Genomic DNA, 17,469 nt, shown 5'->3' on the forward strand with positions numbered 1-17,469 from the left:
AATCCCGATATGCTTGTCTGAGTTGAGAATATCTGTTGGGGTTTCTTGGATTCTGGGTGTTCTTGGGGTGTTTGCATGATGGTGTCTTGATATATTGTATTGGTACTTTGATATATTCAGTTTCTATGCGTGGGTGTTCTTTCCTCTCTTCTGTGTGTGGGTCTTCTTTCTCTTCTCTGCACGGGTGTTGGTGTTTTGGTGTATGCGGCCTGGTTTCATTCCATTCTACTTCTCTTTCCAATGAAGGGTCTCTTGATTCTTACGTCATTGAAATATTTTTGTCTCCTTCATTATAATTCTCATCAGCCTGCCATTTGTAAACCTGTTGGTTTCTGTAGTCCAACACATCTCTACGAAATGTTTTCTGTTTCTTTTGTTGTATTTCCTTGTCATATTTTTTTAACTGCTCCCTGGAGACTAATCTTTTTCTTTATATTCTTTGGAGTCTGTAAATGGGAGTAGCTGCTCCTTTATTAGGAGTACTTCTGCTTCCATGTGTTTTAACTTGAACTGTCTTCTAATAACTATTTTGTGTGATGACAGGTCTATTTCACTTTGATTAAAGAATCTATACCATTCTTCCATTAGATCTTTATCATTGACTCCATCATTTGGGGAGATATCCCATCTAAGTCTCCTTGGTGTGATTTTTTTTTTTTTTTCCTCTGCGATATATTTCTCCAATGTGGCTACATCCCACCACACCCTTAGCTGCTTTTCCATACTGTGTCTCAGTTCTTTAAATAGGCTATCCACAAGACCTCTACTAGGTTCACACTTCTACTGTTTATATATTTAAAAATGTAGCCAGAGCCAGAAATGGTTTAGATAAAAGTATATTCATGCGTTAGAATGGTGCAAAGTCCAGACCTAAATCCACTTGAGAATTGAAATTTCTGTTCACGGATGCTCTTCATCCAATCTGACAGAGCTTGAGCTATTTTGCGAAGAAGAATGGGCAAAAAAAATCACTCTAGTGTAGACACATACCCAAAAAGAATTGCAGTTGTAATTGCAACACATGGTAGTTCTACAAAGTTTTGACTCAGGGGGGCAAATACACGCCACAAAGTTTGAAAAACATTTATCATTTTCCTCCCACTTCACAAATATGTGCCACTTTTGTGTTTGGTCTATCACGTAAAATCCCAATAAAATGCGTTTACGTTTTTGGTTGTAACATGACAAAATGTGGAAAATTTGAAGGGGTGTGAATACTTTTTCAAGGCACTGTAAATGTTTTTAGAATTTAAAAAAATATACAGCATTAAAAAGGAAAATAATATCCCAGAATTTTATAACATGTAATCTTTATATCTACATTAACTCTGGGTCCTTTAAAATGATCTCTGGTCAAAGTGGAACGCGAGCATTTTTTGCTTCCTTTTTTAAATGCATACAAAAAAATATGATTGGAAGGGAAAAACTTAAAAAATAGTATAATTTTAGTATTAAAAGAAACATTTGTCCATGCAACGCAGAGTGACAATGTCCCTGCAAAGACCGCCTTCCCCTACCTCCCCCTGCCAACCCACTTAGGGCCTGTGTTGACAGATTTTTTGTTTGCTACAGATGGGTTTTGCATTCCCTTTACAGATCTATGTGATTACGAAACTTGCTTTAGGCAGGTCAAATGCAGTTGTCAATGACACATCCCCGGGATGTAACAAAGCAGTATTCTTTGTTTCGAAATGAATGGTGAACACAAACTAAGAACTTTGGTTTTCAACCTGTATTTTTCCATTAACAAGCATTTATGGTTTTGTAGGTTCTGCTTGTCCAGGGTTATTTAGCAAAGTCTGGCTGGGGCTTTCCTAAAGGGAAAGTGAATAAAGAGGAGGCTCCACATGACTGTGCTGCAAGAGAGGTATGTTTCTCTCATCCATAAAAGTTCTACACAAATATATCTCATGAGCTCACCTGAAACATTAGGTGCCACGTTTACAGTGTAAAGCATTATTCCAAGAAAAAAAGAAAATAATTCCATAAGCTCAGTTGGATACTGGCATTATCCAGTTATGAAAAATAATTGTGTACACTATTGCACTACCAAGTAATTGTCAGTCAAATTATCACAGCATTGAAAATTTTAAAATGCCCTGGTAATGAAGGGTGTTACAGGCTAGTACTCAAGTTGTTAAAAACCACTTTAAAACCGGCCACTGTATATAAACGTCCTTGTGTTTGTGGGGTGATATCTGAATGATGCCTGTAGCTACAGACATCATTCAGATATCATTCTTTTCAGCCAGCGATTCTGTGCATGATAAGAACGATTATAGCGGCAGTTCCGCCGCTTGATCGTTCTTATAGTCGACGGGAGGGGACGCCCCCCCTCCCGCCGCCATCCGGTGCTTCCCCGCGCTCTCCCGTGCCATCGGGAGCCCGGAGAGTGAATCGGCCGGATGAGGAGGATAGAGATGACTGGTGACCAGATGGTCACCAGTCATCTCTATGACCGCCGGAGGTCCGGGCGCGATGTTATTACGTCACGCCCGGGTACCCGAAAATACCCGGTAAAAAAATTTTCCGCGATCTCATGCTTTCCAGCCTGGAGGAGAGATGTGGGGTCTTATTGACTCCGCATCTCTCCATAAAGAGGACCTGTCGCATAGATTCCTATTACAAGGGATGTTTACTTTCCTTGTAATAGGAATAAAAGTGATAAAAAAAAAAAGTGTAGAAATAAAAAAAAAAAAAAAAAAAACATTAAAACGCCCCTGTCCCCGGTAGCTCGCGCTCAGAAGCGAACGCACACGTAAGTCCCGCCCACATATGTAAATGCCGCTCAAACCACACATGTGAGATATCGCCGCGTGCGTTAGAGTGTGTGCAACAATTCTAACACTAGACCTCCTCTGTAACACTAAACTGGTAACCTGTAAAAATTTTTAAAGCGTCGCCAATGGAGATTTTTAGGTTATGAAGTTTGGCGCCATTCCATGATTGTGCGCAATTTTAAAGCGTGACATGTTAGGTATCTATTTACTCAGTGTAACATCATCTTTCACATTATACAAAAAAATTGGGCTAACTTTACTGTTTTTGTTATTTTTTAATTCATGAAACCGTTTTTTTTTCGAAAAAAAAGCGTTTGAAAAATTATTGCGCAAATACCGTGCGAGATAAAAAGTTGCAGTGAGCGCCATTTTATTCCCTAGGGTGTCTGCTAAAAAAACATATATAATGTTTGGGGGTTCTGAGTAATTTTCTAGCAAAAAAATGATGATTTTTACATGTAGGAGAGAAGTGTCAGAATCGGCCTGGTATTGAGGTGGTTAAATACACTGTCACCAGAATACTCATTGCAAAAATATCTTCAAATATTATATGTGTATTTATTTACCTGTAAAAGCATCCCTTATGTAGAGATTCAAAAGGCCTAAAACTGCTGCTGGGCACCACCATCTTTCATATGATTTCAGCAGCACTAGCAGATTCAGAACTGTTGCTCAAGTGGTACTCTATAGAATTACCCTTTGTTCCTTTTCCAGCAGCTAATTAAAGCGGAGTCCCACCCAAAAGTGGGTGGAAAAGAGGGTGTAATTTTTTTTGGAGGGGGGGAGAGTGGGTGACTACTTTAGAGAGAGACTTCCTGCCCCCCTTCCTCCTTCCGCCTACGGTCCGCCTAGGCGACTCCTCCTTTCACCTTGGCGTCCCCCCTTTCGGCAATCTTCTGGGACACGTGACAGGTCCCAGAAGATTGCCTTTCACTGGAAGAGGGCAGAGCGACTCGCGCATGCGCAGTGTGCGCTCGTCCGTAAAGCCGCAAGCTGTCACGGCCGGGTGCCCACAGTTCCAATAGATGCGCCGAGAAGAGTGAGAGGAGCGGGGCTCCATGCGGCCGCATCGCTGGACCGTGGAACAGGCAAGTGTCTGTTTATTAAAAGTCAGCAGCTAAACTTTTTGTAGCTGCTGACTTTTATATAAAAAAAAATAACCCTGGAACTCCGCTTTAAAAGCTTATGTAAGGAGGTGGGAGAGGGAGCACAGACAGTAATTAGGTACTCCCAGGAGAGGAGAAGGCTGTGGTGTGCAAGGTCGGAGGGGGCTGTGCTAAGAGATTGACTCACTTTTGTAGCACATTCATAGGCACATTGCAAGTGAAAAAAAAATGGAAAAGAGAAACACACTGCAAGGAAGCTTTTAGAAAACTTTAATTTTCTATGTCTTTATATGCATTTTTTTAAGTTGGTGACAGGTCTCTTTAAATGTTGGTGCAGACTGAAAGTAGTTTTTAGAAGCATTGACCCATAGCACATCTGATAGTTATGCCTAAAACAATAACCAATCTTTAGCTATTAAGCTAGCAACACTAGTTACAATCTGATCACACAATTTTCTTTAGATTTTTAGAACAGCTGTGTAATCTGAGGGTTCGGTTGTACCCTAAGGCCCCTTTCACACATGCGGACAGTATGTCCGTATTTCATCCATCCGTTTTCGGATGAAATATGGACATACATGCATCCCTATGGGATAGCGGGTGTCAGCGGATGTACATCCGCTAACACCCGATGTCGTCCGCCTCCGCTCTCGTCCGATTCTGCGGACGGAAGAAAATCCTATTTTTCTATCCGTCTGCAGAGCGGATCGGAGGAACACGGACAGACGGTCCGTGTTCCTCCGATCCCCCATAGGGGAGAGCGGAGATCTGACAGGGCGGTGCGGGTCCCACCCTGTCATCTGCCTGCTCAGCTGGGGAAAGCGGAGCGATCCCCGCTGAGCAGCGGATAAACACGGGGCGGATCAACACGGATCCGTCCCGTGTGAAAGGGGCCTTAAAGATGGGGAATGAAGCAGAAAAATGTATTCAAATTAAAAGACTTGTGTACTTTGTTGAGATTTTCATTCTTGTTGTACGATTGATGCTTTAGAATGTGTTTTCCATCTGACTTAATGTTGGTTTATCAAATGCTGATCTGTTTCAGGTGCTTGAAGAGACAGGCTTTGATATCAAAGATCGCATGTGCAATACTGATTATATTGAGCTGAAGATCAATGATCAGTTGGCTCGTTTATATATCATTCCTGGAGTCTCAAAAGACACAAAATTTAACCCAAAAACAAGGAGAGAAATAAGAGTAAGTTGCTTGATACTTTATTAGAACAATTAGATTGACTTGCTGACCAGATTTAGCTGTGTGTACTAATTGACATAATAAACATGAATAAAAGATGAAATATTAAGAAACTCCGCACAGGACTTAGGAAATAGGGGCGGGGAAAATTATATGTTTATAGGTTTAGAACAGCAGTCCCAAACCTTTTTGGTACCAGGGACCAGTTTTGTGGCAGCCAATTTTTCCAGGGATCGGTGGTATGGACTGGATATTCACGGAGTCTGTCCTTGGCCCCCTTTAACACCACAACCCCCTTTAGATTGTCCACCATCCCCCTTTACATCACAGTTCCCCCTTTGAAGCAGTCCCACGATGTCTTCCATTCCCTTTCACAGCACAGCCCCTCTTTACAATACAGTTCTCCTTTACATTACAGTGCCCTTTACATGAATGTAACAGGGGCTGCACAGTAAAGGAGCATGAAGATGTACTGGGAGCTGCACTGTAAAGGGGCACTGTAATGATTGCAGTGTCCCTTTGCAGTGCAGTCCCCTTTATATCACAGTGTCCCTTGCAATCACAGCCCCGCTGTTACAGTGCCCCTTGCAGTCTTGTCCCCCTTTCCTCCCTCACTGCCCATCACAGTGCCCCATTTCGGTCTCTGTCTCCCCTGCACAGTCCTACCTGTGGCAGGGTATAGGCAGTTTTTAGCCGTGTGTCTTCTTCTGGACCCCCCCAGCCGCCGATGTCAACCTGTCAGCAGGGCAAGGGCTGGAGATTTGGATGGAAGGTGGGAGCTGCTAAAAATTATGTAAACCAGTGGGCGATTGCCCGCTTGTAATATGAAAGACTCCCGCTCTCCTGAGCAGATCGCCAGCTCCTCCCACTCCCTGCCTTGTTGATAGGATGACACAGACAGCAGTAGTCCTGGGAGAAGAGACACGGGCTCAGTGGCACAGCAGAAGGCGAGTGGCAACTGCGGTCTGTGAAAGTCCTGTCGGGACCACAGTCGCTAGTCACTTCCCACTGCGCAGCCTGGCCATCAACAGGCCACAGACTGGTACTGGTCCGTGGCCTGGGGGTTGGGCACCACCCTGGTTTAAGACATGGGTCACACATTTTTGAAGTATGTGGTAGTTTATTTATTTTTTACACACTTTTGCTAGTTTACATCTTTCTCCCCTGCAAGGAGAGAAAGATGCAATGTATCTCTCTCTCGCTCCATTCACAGGAGAAAGAAAACACAGGGGCAGGCTGCACGGTGACTGGTCACTGTGATTGGCGATCAGAGGCCCTCACCGGCATCATCAGGTGACTGGGTACCGGGAGTCCCGGATCCCGATCATTCATACAAGACCCGGGGCTCACGGTGAGAGCCTAGTCTCTGTGCTGGGAGCTGCACTTTGATGTAACGGGGACTGCATTGTAAAGGGCGTACTTTGATATAAAGGGGACTGCACTGTAATGATTGCAGTGTCTCTTTACAGAACAGTCCCCTTTATTTTACAGTATCCCTTGCAATCACAGCCCCCCCATCACAGTCATGCCCCCCTTCCCTCTCTCACTGCCCATCACAGTGCCCTATTTCAGTCTATGACTCCCCTGCAAAGTCATATCTGTGGTAGGGTAGAGGCAGTTTTCAGCCGTGTGTCTAAGCCAAGTAGCAGTAACTTTTTAGAGTTGCACAGCTGTTCTGTTAAAAAAAAACAAAAATTATTGGAGTCTAGCTTCTGAGTACGACATCCTTGCCAATCATCAGCAGAATTTGCTCTGTGAAGACCTCCCTAAAACATTGTTCTTTTCTTGTAGAACATTGAATGGTTTCCAATTGAAAAACTGCCTTGCCATAAGAATGACATGACTCCCAAATCAAAATTAGGATTAGCTCCTAACAAGTTCTTTATGGTCATACCATTTATAAGGCAAGTATTGAACACCAGTTTGTCAATTGTGATTACTTTATTTACATTATGTAGTCAATTTAGACTAAAGATTCATACTTACACTTATTCTTTTACAGACCATTAAGAGATTGGCTTCAACGAAGACTGGGTGACTCCTCTGACAGTGATAATGGACTTGTTTCAGCTGGAAGCACACCATCCAAACCTAATGGGGAAAAATCAAAGTAAGTCATTACAGTTGTACTGATTTTTATTTTCTTTGTTTAATATTAAAACAGGTAGAAAATAAATCGGTATAAAACATTAAAGGGCAGAAGTCAAAATTACAATTTTGTATGGATGCTTAGGGGGATGCATACTCAGTACATAGGAGTAAAGAAAGATCAGAAAATGACATAGCGTTAATAGGATAGAGTTTTAAAGCGGAGGTCCGCCCACACCACAAAAAATTAACAGTCAGCAGCTACAAATACTGCAGCTGCTGACTTTTAACATATGGACACTTACCTGTCCAGGGAGCCCGCAATGTCGGCACCGCAGCCGATCGTCGGGTCGGGTGCAGCCGCCACCATTGCCAATAAGGGAACCCAACAGTGAAGCCTTTCGGCTTCGCAGCCGATTCCCTACTGTGCATGCGTGAAGCAAGCTGCGCTTTCTGATGGCGGAGGAGGGGGGCCGAACTTCTGACAGATGGCCCCGTGACCCCGCCTCCCGGAAGTAGGTAAGAGGACCTATGGAATGGGTACCTGTTCCATTCTATGCATTAAGGTGAAAAACCTGTAGTGCTGCAGCCCCCCAGCCCCCCTGTTTTACTTACCTGAAAGCTGTCATCTTCCGTCCAGGCACACCAGATCTAGCCGGTGTCTCGTGTCCTGATTGGATAGATTGATAGCAGCACAGCCATTGGCACCCGCTGCTGTCAATTAAATCCAATGACGTGGAGTCGGGGGGCGGGCCCGAGTCCTGCATTCTGTGTGAATGGACACAGATGCAGTACTCGGGAGCGCGCCTGCATGGGTGTTCACCATAGGAGAGCCTTCTCCAAGGTGGACACTCAATGCGGGGAAAAGCCACCAGAAAGGGGTCCCAGAAAAGGTAGATTGGAGCCACTCTGTGCAAAACTAACTGCACAGTGGAGGTAAGTGTGACATGTTTGTTATTAAAAAAAAAAGAGAGTTTACAATCCCTTAAAGGGTCCTGTTGGGGTAATATAGGGCTCTAAACTATAGAGGCCTTTATCTAGCCACTATTGGAATGCCTTCGCTTCCATACCTGGAAGGAATTTGGGAATATTAGTGGCTGAGGGGGGACGAACTTACATAATACACTTTCATGAGTCTGCAATTTATCCCATAATACAAGGGATTGTGATAGTGTCTGTGCTATAACAGAAGGAGCGGGCTTTAGGAGATTGCCATATCACAAAATCAATAGTAAAAGTTTGGATAGCTTGCCTTTCCATTTGATACTCAATCCGGCTGTTCAGATTTAGAATAGACCACCGATAATTGTGTAAATTGCGTAGCCTGATAATAAAGCCGTCGTTTAGGGGCTTCCAACCCACCATGGGACCTGGAAGTATATAAAATCTTCGCAAATCTATGTCCTCTCTGTTCCCAAATATACTGGATCAACTTTGATTGAAAACGCAATAAGTCAGGATGGCTGACTGCTATGGGTAAAGAGCAAAAAAGATATAGGACTTTCGATAGGATAATTATTTTAACCCTATGCAGCTGCCCTAACCAAGAAAGGTCAAGTAGGGACCACTTGGTGAACTCTGTTTCCTGTCATCTAAATAGAGGCAGGTAATTAAGGTGGTATAGTTGAAAAAAAGTGAGAGATGTACTCCTAAATATGGAAGTGAAACATCCTGCCATTGAAAAAGATAGTGATCTTTGAGCCTAGCAAGGACATTGAGAGGTACGTTGACTTTCAAGGCCATAGACATTTAGAGTCATCAAAGGGATAGTTACAAATAGTAGTAGATATTCTGAAAATGGCACACATTTTATGCATCCTAGACTTGCACCTAACTTCCTTAATATCAGGATTGTCTCTAAGCCTGGGTTCACGCTGATTGCAGTGCAAATTTGCTGCAGATTTTACACCGCATCTAAATTGCAACCCATCCGTGCAAACTGATTGTGGCGTGTATGTTAAGTTAACGACACCCCGCAATCGATTTGCAAAACGCAGCGTGATTTGCAGAATCTGATCGCATGGGTGCGAACACCCATGTGATCCGACTCGGGTGCGGATAAAAAAAGGGTCCTGCCCCAGTTTGATGTGTAAGCGGTGCGATTTGAGCCATACAAATCCATGGCTCAAATCGCACCCAAGACACACTGCATGTAATTTGCACAGGAATGTGCTGCAATTCCTGTGCAAATTACATGCGGTGTCTCGCACTGCAGCAGTGTGAACCCAGGCTCAATGGTATTGCTAACGTTTCAATAGCAATGGGGAATATTAATGAAGATGGTGGACATCCCTGTTGAGTTCCCCTAGTGATGGGTATGGGGTCAGACAAATGCCCATGCAAGATCAGTAGAGGTTGGGGAATTTTTCCGCAGGGCAATTTACTCACAGGCGGTATGCTGTCTATCCTTCATGCTCCCCGTATCCCTGTCGTGTGGCTGTGTGAGAGCTGTGGCCACCATGTTATTTGCTTCAGCCATGGAGCGTGTGACTGGCGGGGGTTTGGATCAGGCTCTCCTCTCCCTTCCACTTGCCATCTGAACAAGCGGGGGTACTTTCAGAAGCTCCCCACCTCCTGAAGGAGTCTGTCGGATCCCTCTGGGCGTCATTAGCTGTGCAATGCTGGTTGTGTGCAGCTCCTCAGCTAAGTGGCCATCTTGGAGAGCTGCACGCATGTACCCCCCTGATTTTTTTTTCTAATGCCAAATGCTGACCTTACACAGACCCTACATATCTCATGTAATTGGCAAGGAAAACAGATTTTTCTTTTTTTTTTTTATGTACACAATTTAGGTTTTATAGCAATTCCACTAAAACTTTGCTGTGTATTGTGTAGTTAGATGGTTGCCAGGCATATTTATTAATTTATATTTTCTCAGTGGCTTGGGTGATTCCTGAGCCTGGTATTAACATTTCTTTGGGTCAGGGTTCTGCTTTTACTTATTTTCTAATACTTATTGATGTCAAATGGATGGGACAGTGAACAAAATTCATGGATCTGTGCCAGGTAAAGCATAAAACCCCTAGAAAGTATCCCAGAAGAGGGGAGCAATGCTCGTTGTCTGACAGCACTTAAAGCCTAACTCCATGTTTTAGTGCACTTTAAATTGGTTGTAAACCTCAGACATGAAATATGAACAGAGCATATCCCTCTATCGCAGTGGTTCTCAACACCTGTCCTCAGGACCCTCTAACACAGTGTTTCTCAACTCCAGTCCTCAAGGCGCCCCAACAGGTCATGTTTTCAGGATTTCCCTCAGATTTGAAAAGGCTGTGGTAATTACTAAGGCAGTGCAACTGATCAAATCACCTGTGCAAAATAATGGAAATCCTGAAAACATGACCTGTTGGGGCGCCTTGAGGACTGGAGTTGAGAAACACTGCTCTAACAGGCTAGGTTTTCAAGATAACTGAAATACGTCACAGGTGATATCATTTGCTGCTAAGTGATTGCAGTATTCTAGTCTGCATCTCCCCAAGGTAATACTTAAAATCTGGCCTGTTAGTGGGTCCTGAGGACAGGAGCTGAGAACCCCAATGCATGTGCTTGTCTCAACCCAGAGCACTAAGTGTAATTTCTGTCTGCTGCTTTGTTGCTATTAGAATGTTTCACTTTTGATGAGTTTTCCTGACACCAGGAGAAAAATGGTGGTGGCGAGGGACCTTCAGCATATTGGCCACCTCACCTCTGTTCCTATGAGCTGTGTGAAGGGCGGTGTATCCAATCGTCTCTCAGAGCTCTCTTCACTGATGTAACTTCAGCTTTCCGCCCCCTGCTTTTCAGAGCTGAGAGATCCTGTGTAAAATCTGCACTTTGAATAGGTGTAGGGGAAAGACAGATGTAGATAAACGGGTACAACTTATGTAGGATGATTTGTTTCATCTCTGTGTATCACCTGAGGCCAGTTGCTTCACTGGGTATATGTAAGGGTTTACAACCACTTTTAAATAGTTAGTTTGGACCAAGCTGGTCTCAACAAACTATTTCTTTCATCAACACATACAGTGGCTGTCAGCACTGTATGTAGCCTCAGCTACGTACACTATGCAGCGATGTTTTCCACAGCAGGATGGGAACTTCTCGGAACAAAATTGATTTGGACTGAGTGCTGCTCTTTTCAGAGGAAGCTTTGTATTTTTTAAATGAATACAAAGCTTTCTTTGGTTGAGGTGCAGATTGTGATGTTATCCCCTGCCTCTATAGAAAATACAAAGCTTCCTGTGAATGACTGAGCAGTGCTCATGCTGACTCGATTTTGTTCAAAGGGCCAACCCTGTCCTGCTGCCAGAACACAGCCTGTATACTAACATGAAATTTTATTGATAGGCAACTCCTATCCTCATATTGATTAGTGGTTCCAAATTAATAACTACTGCAGTAGGGAACAGACACAAAAGATGCACTCTGCATCTTTCCAAATAACTGTTTTGCTTTATTATGAGGCAATTTGAAGGTTTTTATACACATGATTACGTAGGTATTGCATTAATATTACAATTGTACTTGTATGGTAACAAGGGGTGTAACACAGGCAGGCTAATTCTAATCAGGACTCCAAAGAATGCAAACATGTACTGAAAACATTATTGGTGTCGTGTGCACAGTGAGGGCAGTGTGCAATACATACAAAACAGAATACAATTATATACAGAACTTACACATTTCCTTTACAATCTCCTCTTTTGATCAATATTTTGATCAATAACCATACCTGCTATCACCTTTTAACCTGGAACCTCCACATGCTTAGGTGGAGGTAGTCCTGGCCGAAGAGGCAAAACTCCATTGTGGAGAATATAATAGCTGAGCAAGTTTCTTTATCGTACATCATGGGACATAGAGCCTTAAAGTGTAAGGCTCGGTTCACACTACCGCGACTTGGGATCCGACTTGTAAGCCCTCAAGTCGCCCCAAGTCGCCCCAGAAAGAGATTCACATTACAGTGCATGGGAGCGTCTTAATAGACACTACTGAAGTCGCTCCGACTTCAGAGCGTACTCCTTGTACTACTTGGATCCGACTTTGATCCGACTTCAGCCTATTGACTATCATTGAAGTCGGATCGCCGTCTCGCATGATCCGACTTCGGCATGCGACTTGTGCTCAAATGGGGAACTCCGCGCCAAATTTTAAATAAAAATCCGGCATGGGTTCCCCCTCCAGGGGCATACCAGGCCCTTGGGTCTGGTATGGACCTTGAGGAGAACCCCCTACGCCGAAAAAACGGCGTGGGGGGTCCCCCCCAATCCATACCAGACCCTTATCCGAGCACGCAGCCCGGCCGGACAGGAATGGGGGTGGGGACGAGCGAGCGCCCCCCCCCCTCCTGAACCGTACCAGGCCGCATGCCCTCAACATGGGGGGTTTGGTGCCTTGGGGGAGGGGGGCGCGTTGCGGCCCCCCCCACCCCAAAGCACCTTGTCCCCATGTTGATGAGGACAAGGGCCTCTTCCCGACAACCCTGGCCGTTGGTTGTCGGGGTCTGCGGGCGGGGGGCTTATCGGAATCTGGGAGCCTCCTTTAATAAGGGGGCCCCCAGATCCCGGCCCCCCACCCTATGTGAATAGGTATGGGGTACATGGTACCCCTACCCATTCACCTAGGGAAAAAAGCGTCAATAAAAAACACAGTACACAGGTATTTAAAAGAATTTATTAGGCAGCTCCGGGATCTTCTTCCGACTCCGGGGGTCTCTCCGGCGTCTTCTCCCGGTGTCCGCATCTTCTGCCGGCTCCACCGCTATCTTCTGGCGCTCTTTTGCCAGCGGTGGTCCGGACCTCTGGATCATCTTCTTCCCTCTTCTCTTCCAGAGATGTTGACACGACGCTCTCCCCAGCCAGAATGGTTTCTGTGCGCTCTGCAAGGGACTTATATAGGCGGTGACCCCGCCCCCTTATGCCGTCACAGTCCCTGGGCATGCTGGGTCTGTGACGTTTTAGGAGGCGTGGTCACCGGGTGATGACCACGCCCCCTTATGACGGCACAGCCCCAGCATGCCCTGGGACAGTGACCTCATAAGGGGGCGGGGTCACCGCCTATATAAGTCCGTTGCGGAGCGTTCAGAGACCATTCCAGCTGGAGAGAGCGTCGTGTCAACATCTCTGGAAGAAAAGAAGAAGGCAGAAGTCCGGACCACCGCTAGCAATTGAGCTGCAGAAGATAGCGGAGGAGCCGGCAGAAGATGCGGACACCGGGAGGAGACGGCGGAGAGACCCCCGAAGTCGGAAGAGGACCCCCGAAGTCGGAAGAAGATCCCGGAGCTGCCTAATAAATTATTTTAAAAAACCTGTGTACTGTTTGTTTTATTGACACTTTTTTTCCCCTAGGTGAATGGGTAGGGGTACCATGTACCCCATACTCATTCACATAGGGTGGGGGGCCGGGATCTGGGGGCCCCCTTATTAAAGGGGGCTCCCAGATTCCGATAAGCCCCCCGCCCGCAGACCCCGACAACCAACGGCCAGGGTTGTCGGGAAGAGGCCCTTGTCCTCATCAACATGGGGACAAGGTGCTTTGGGGTGGGGGGGCCGCAGCGCGCCCCCCTGCCCCAAGGCACCAACCCCCCCCATGTTGAGGGCATGCGGCCTGGTACGGTTCAGGAGGGGGGGGGGGCGCTCGCTCGTCCCCACCCCCATTCCTGTCCGGCCGGGCTGCGTGCTCGGATAAGGGTCTGGTATGGATTGGGGGGACCCCCCCACGCCGTCCTTTCGGCGTAGGGGGGTTCTCCTCAAGATCCATACCGGACCCAAGGGCCTGGTATGCCCCTGGGGGGGGGAACCCATGCCGGATTTTTATTTAAAAATTGGCGCGGAGTTCCCCCTTAAGATTCATACCAAACACAGTGGCGGGGATCCAAGTCGGATCCCCGTTCATTGAAAGTCGGATCCACAAGTCGTGTTGAAGTCCGGTTGAAGTCGTGTTGCAAAGTCGCGTTGAAGTCGTGTTGCCCCTGTGTGAATCGAGCCTAAGTAAACCCCCCTATCATTTTCTGCCAAGGAAGCTGCCATCTTTGCCTCCATTTATTCTACAACTTCCGTGTTGCTGCACATGTGATCAGTTATGACACCGGGCTTTGGATGGTTTGACAGTTTGGTTGAGAGCACAACCAATGGGAGTGTTACATTTCTGCCACGTGCCGAAAATTAAACTGTTTTGTGGATGGGTTTACTTCCACTTTAAGTAATTACTTGATGGGTTATAGGCCACCTTCAGGTGTTGACACTGGTTATACCCAATCAAGGAAATTCACTCCCTATATAACCCCTCCTCCTTCCAGGAGCACATCATTTTTTTCGCCAGTGTCTAAGGTGTTGGTCATGAGTGAAGATGTGCTCTGAGGAGCTCCAGGAGGGATCCATGCTGGATTTAAATAGCCTCCATAAAGACTAGATCCATCCAAAGTGCCACTAAGGCCTAAAAGGCCTTAGTGGCACCTGGATGTACCTGGGGCCCCGTATCCAAAGCACAAGGTTTTGCCTGTAATGCCTCTTTTTGAAGGGCTTGGAACCCAGGACTTCGCTCTTGTTACATTCCCTAGCTTTCCTTGTGGGGTGCTTTTACAGGTCCAAGGGAGTTGGAACTCCATTATTAGGGACCCGGTCCTTGAAGGTTTGCTAAACGCTGCCCGCCGTGATGGGTGAAGTTTGGATTGTTTGTTAATTCAGCAAATCCTGCGGCGGGGATAAGGTAAGGTAAGGGAAGAAATTTGGGTATTAAAAACGCCTATGTATTTCTTCATTAGAGAAAAAATGTTTTCATGCCTTAATTGTCCACTAGAGGGAGTCTATGCACATACCTAACTGTTGTCTTCACTGTAAAGCTCAGTCCGTGTCTGGTTGCAGCAGCGTGTGGAGGGAGACTTTTCAAAGTAAAAAAAAATCAGCAAAAATGTTTTCTTTCTCCCCCCTGATGGGACCAGAGGGTTAGGGGGACATCAGTGCTGTACCCCCCTTACATTCCCCCCCCCCCCCGCGGTGGAGGGGTGCGGAGGTCCCGCTAATACTGCTAAGTTGTTTTACTGTGGCTGTTTTTACTATTGTCTGTGCCTACTGCTGGATGGGTCTCTGCCTCCCCTCCCCCCTCCTCGTGTTGGGCCTGGGATCCGAAAAACCCTGCACACAGGCGCGGAAACAATTTACATATAAAAAGAGGCGGAATTTTTCTAGGAGGGGGTGGGGCCTAAACGCGGTGCCGTGAATGTCCACATGGATGCACGGCAGGCTAAAATCAGCAGCTGTGACAGTCTCTCCTCGGCTGATGAGGAAGAGACAAGCAGCCTGCGACACAAGGACACAGGAGCTGTGGGACATGTACGGGTTGCAAACTGGCATTCCTGATACAGGAAGGACACCTTTTTCCCAGCACTAGGCTGAACTTTATAGCAGCTTTAAATGTCATGACTATTTTCAGCGATTAAGTGCAATTTGTATAGTGCCTCTGTTTTTGCACTTAGGGCTACCAAAAAAGACACCACAAAAACCAAAAAAGTAAAGGTTTCACCCCTCATTAGGATCTCGAGTCGCATTTCCATGCTGTCACCCTCCCCTGAATTACCAGTTATGGCGAGCCAGGGTAAGTCATTGGAACAAATTGATGGTGCAGCTGCTTCTCACATCTCAGCCCCTGAATACGTGACTGTCCTTTCCTCCTCCCTGCAGGGTCTGGAAGGAAGATTAGCGGCTTTAATCGCATCCTCCGTTCAAATGGATAGCAAGCATGCTAGATCCCCCTCCCCCACTTCAGCACCTTTGCAAGGGGAACAGTGGGCTCAGGATGAGTTATTACCCTCAGTCGATCAGGAGGAAAAACAAACCGATGATTCCTCTTTGGAGGAAATAACAGTAGATGAACCTTTTTCAGCCTCACAATCTGAGAAATTGCTGATACAAACTCTTACAGAGATGGTTCGTTCCACTTTCATGCTGCCCCTAACGCAGTCTCCTGAAAGCTTGGTTTCTTCCTTGGGTTCCTTAAAACCTTCTCAGCCTCTGCATACGTTTCCTGCACATGCGTTACTAGAACAGCTTATATTTTTCTGAATGGGATCACCCGGATAAGAATTTTCTCCCTCCTAAAAGATTTTCCATTCTCTATCCCCTGGAGGAGAAATTCTCCAAAAAATGGAAAATGCCAGCAGTTGACGCTGTGTGCCAATGTGAATAAAGCCTAACTTGTCCTATAGACGATGCACAAATGCTTAGGGATCCAACAGATAAAAAGTTGTAATCCCTGTTCAAATCTTCTTTTTCCATGGCAGGTGCCGTTACTCAGGCTGCAGTCGCTGCAATAGGTGACTGACAATCCCTAAAGGACCAATTTAAACAGGCCCTTAGAGAGCTTCCTGCACAACAAGCTTGGGATTTCACTGAACTACCAAAAGCATTATGCTTTGCCATAGATGCCATCAAAGATTCTATTCACCAGGCGTCCCGCCTTACGCTTATGCATATGCGTAGAATCCTGTGGTTAAAAAATTGGTCAGCTGAAGCACCATGTAAAAACCTCCTAACTGGGTTCCCTTTTCATGGGGACCGGCTATTTGGAGAAGATTTGGACAAATATATCCAAGCAATTTCTAGTGGGAAAAGTACTCTTTTGCCAGTCAAAAGAAACTATAAACGCCCTTCATTTAAACGGGCGCTTACCCCTGCGCCCAGGGCTTCCGCCTCTAGGCAGTGGCGACGGCCTCCGCTGTCAGACTCTAGAGGAAAACCTCAGGGTCAAACCCAGGCTCAAAAGAAGGGGGTCAGAAACCTGCAAAGCAGAATCCTAAAGCCTCATCATGAAGAGGCAACCCCCCTCATCAAGGTGGGGGGAAGAATTCTGCAGTTTTCAGAAGTCTGGAAAGAGGAAATTCAGGACAGATGGGTCATCTCCACGGTAACGCTGGGGTACAAGATGGAAGTTCGGGACTTTCCACCGTCTCGCTTCCTGAGGTCAAGCGTTCCCAAAGATCCAGAGAAAAGACAATCTCTTTCAGGCACTAGACCGATTAATATCTCAAAGGGCGATCATACGGATCCCCACAAAAGAGCAAGGTCTGGGGTTTTATTCAAATCTTTTCATGGTACCAAAACCAAATGGAGACGTCAGACCCATTCTAGATCTAAGAAATCGAAATCAGTTCCTGAAGATCTGCTTCTTTCGCATGGAGACGATGTCAGTAGTTTCTATCCTTCTAGGAGGGAAACTTCTGGCAACAATCGACATCAGGGATGCATATCTGCATGTCCCTATATTTCCCGCTCATCAAAAGTTTCTGCGGTTCAAATTAGAACAGCGGCATTTCCAGTTTATAGCC

General features: G+C 45.9%; 1 protein-coding gene across 2 annotated transcripts in view; it reads left to right on the forward strand.

The window, feature by feature from the left end:
- DCP2 (decapping mRNA 2) overlaps positions 1-17,469 on the forward strand; it is a 94,164-nt gene that overhangs the window by 32,483 nt on the left and 44,212 nt on the right. For both annotated transcript variants that reach the window (XM_073624623.1, XM_073624624.1), the window contains exons 4-7: positions 1,769-1,867; positions 4,932-5,084; positions 6,873-6,985; positions 7,084-7,191. In XM_073624623.1, the coding sequence (XP_073480724.1) occupies positions 1,769-1,867; positions 4,932-5,084; positions 6,873-6,985; positions 7,084-7,191 (473 nt within the window). The remainder of the gene's footprint in view (positions 1-1,768; positions 1,868-4,931; positions 5,085-6,872; positions 6,986-7,083; positions 7,192-17,469) is intronic.

This window comes from Aquarana catesbeiana, linkage group LG01 (genome assembly GCF_042186555.1).
Source record: "Aquarana catesbeiana isolate 2022-GZ linkage group LG01, ASM4218655v1, whole genome shotgun sequence".
NCBI lineage: Eukaryota > Metazoa > Chordata > Amphibia > Anura > Ranidae > Aquarana > Aquarana catesbeiana.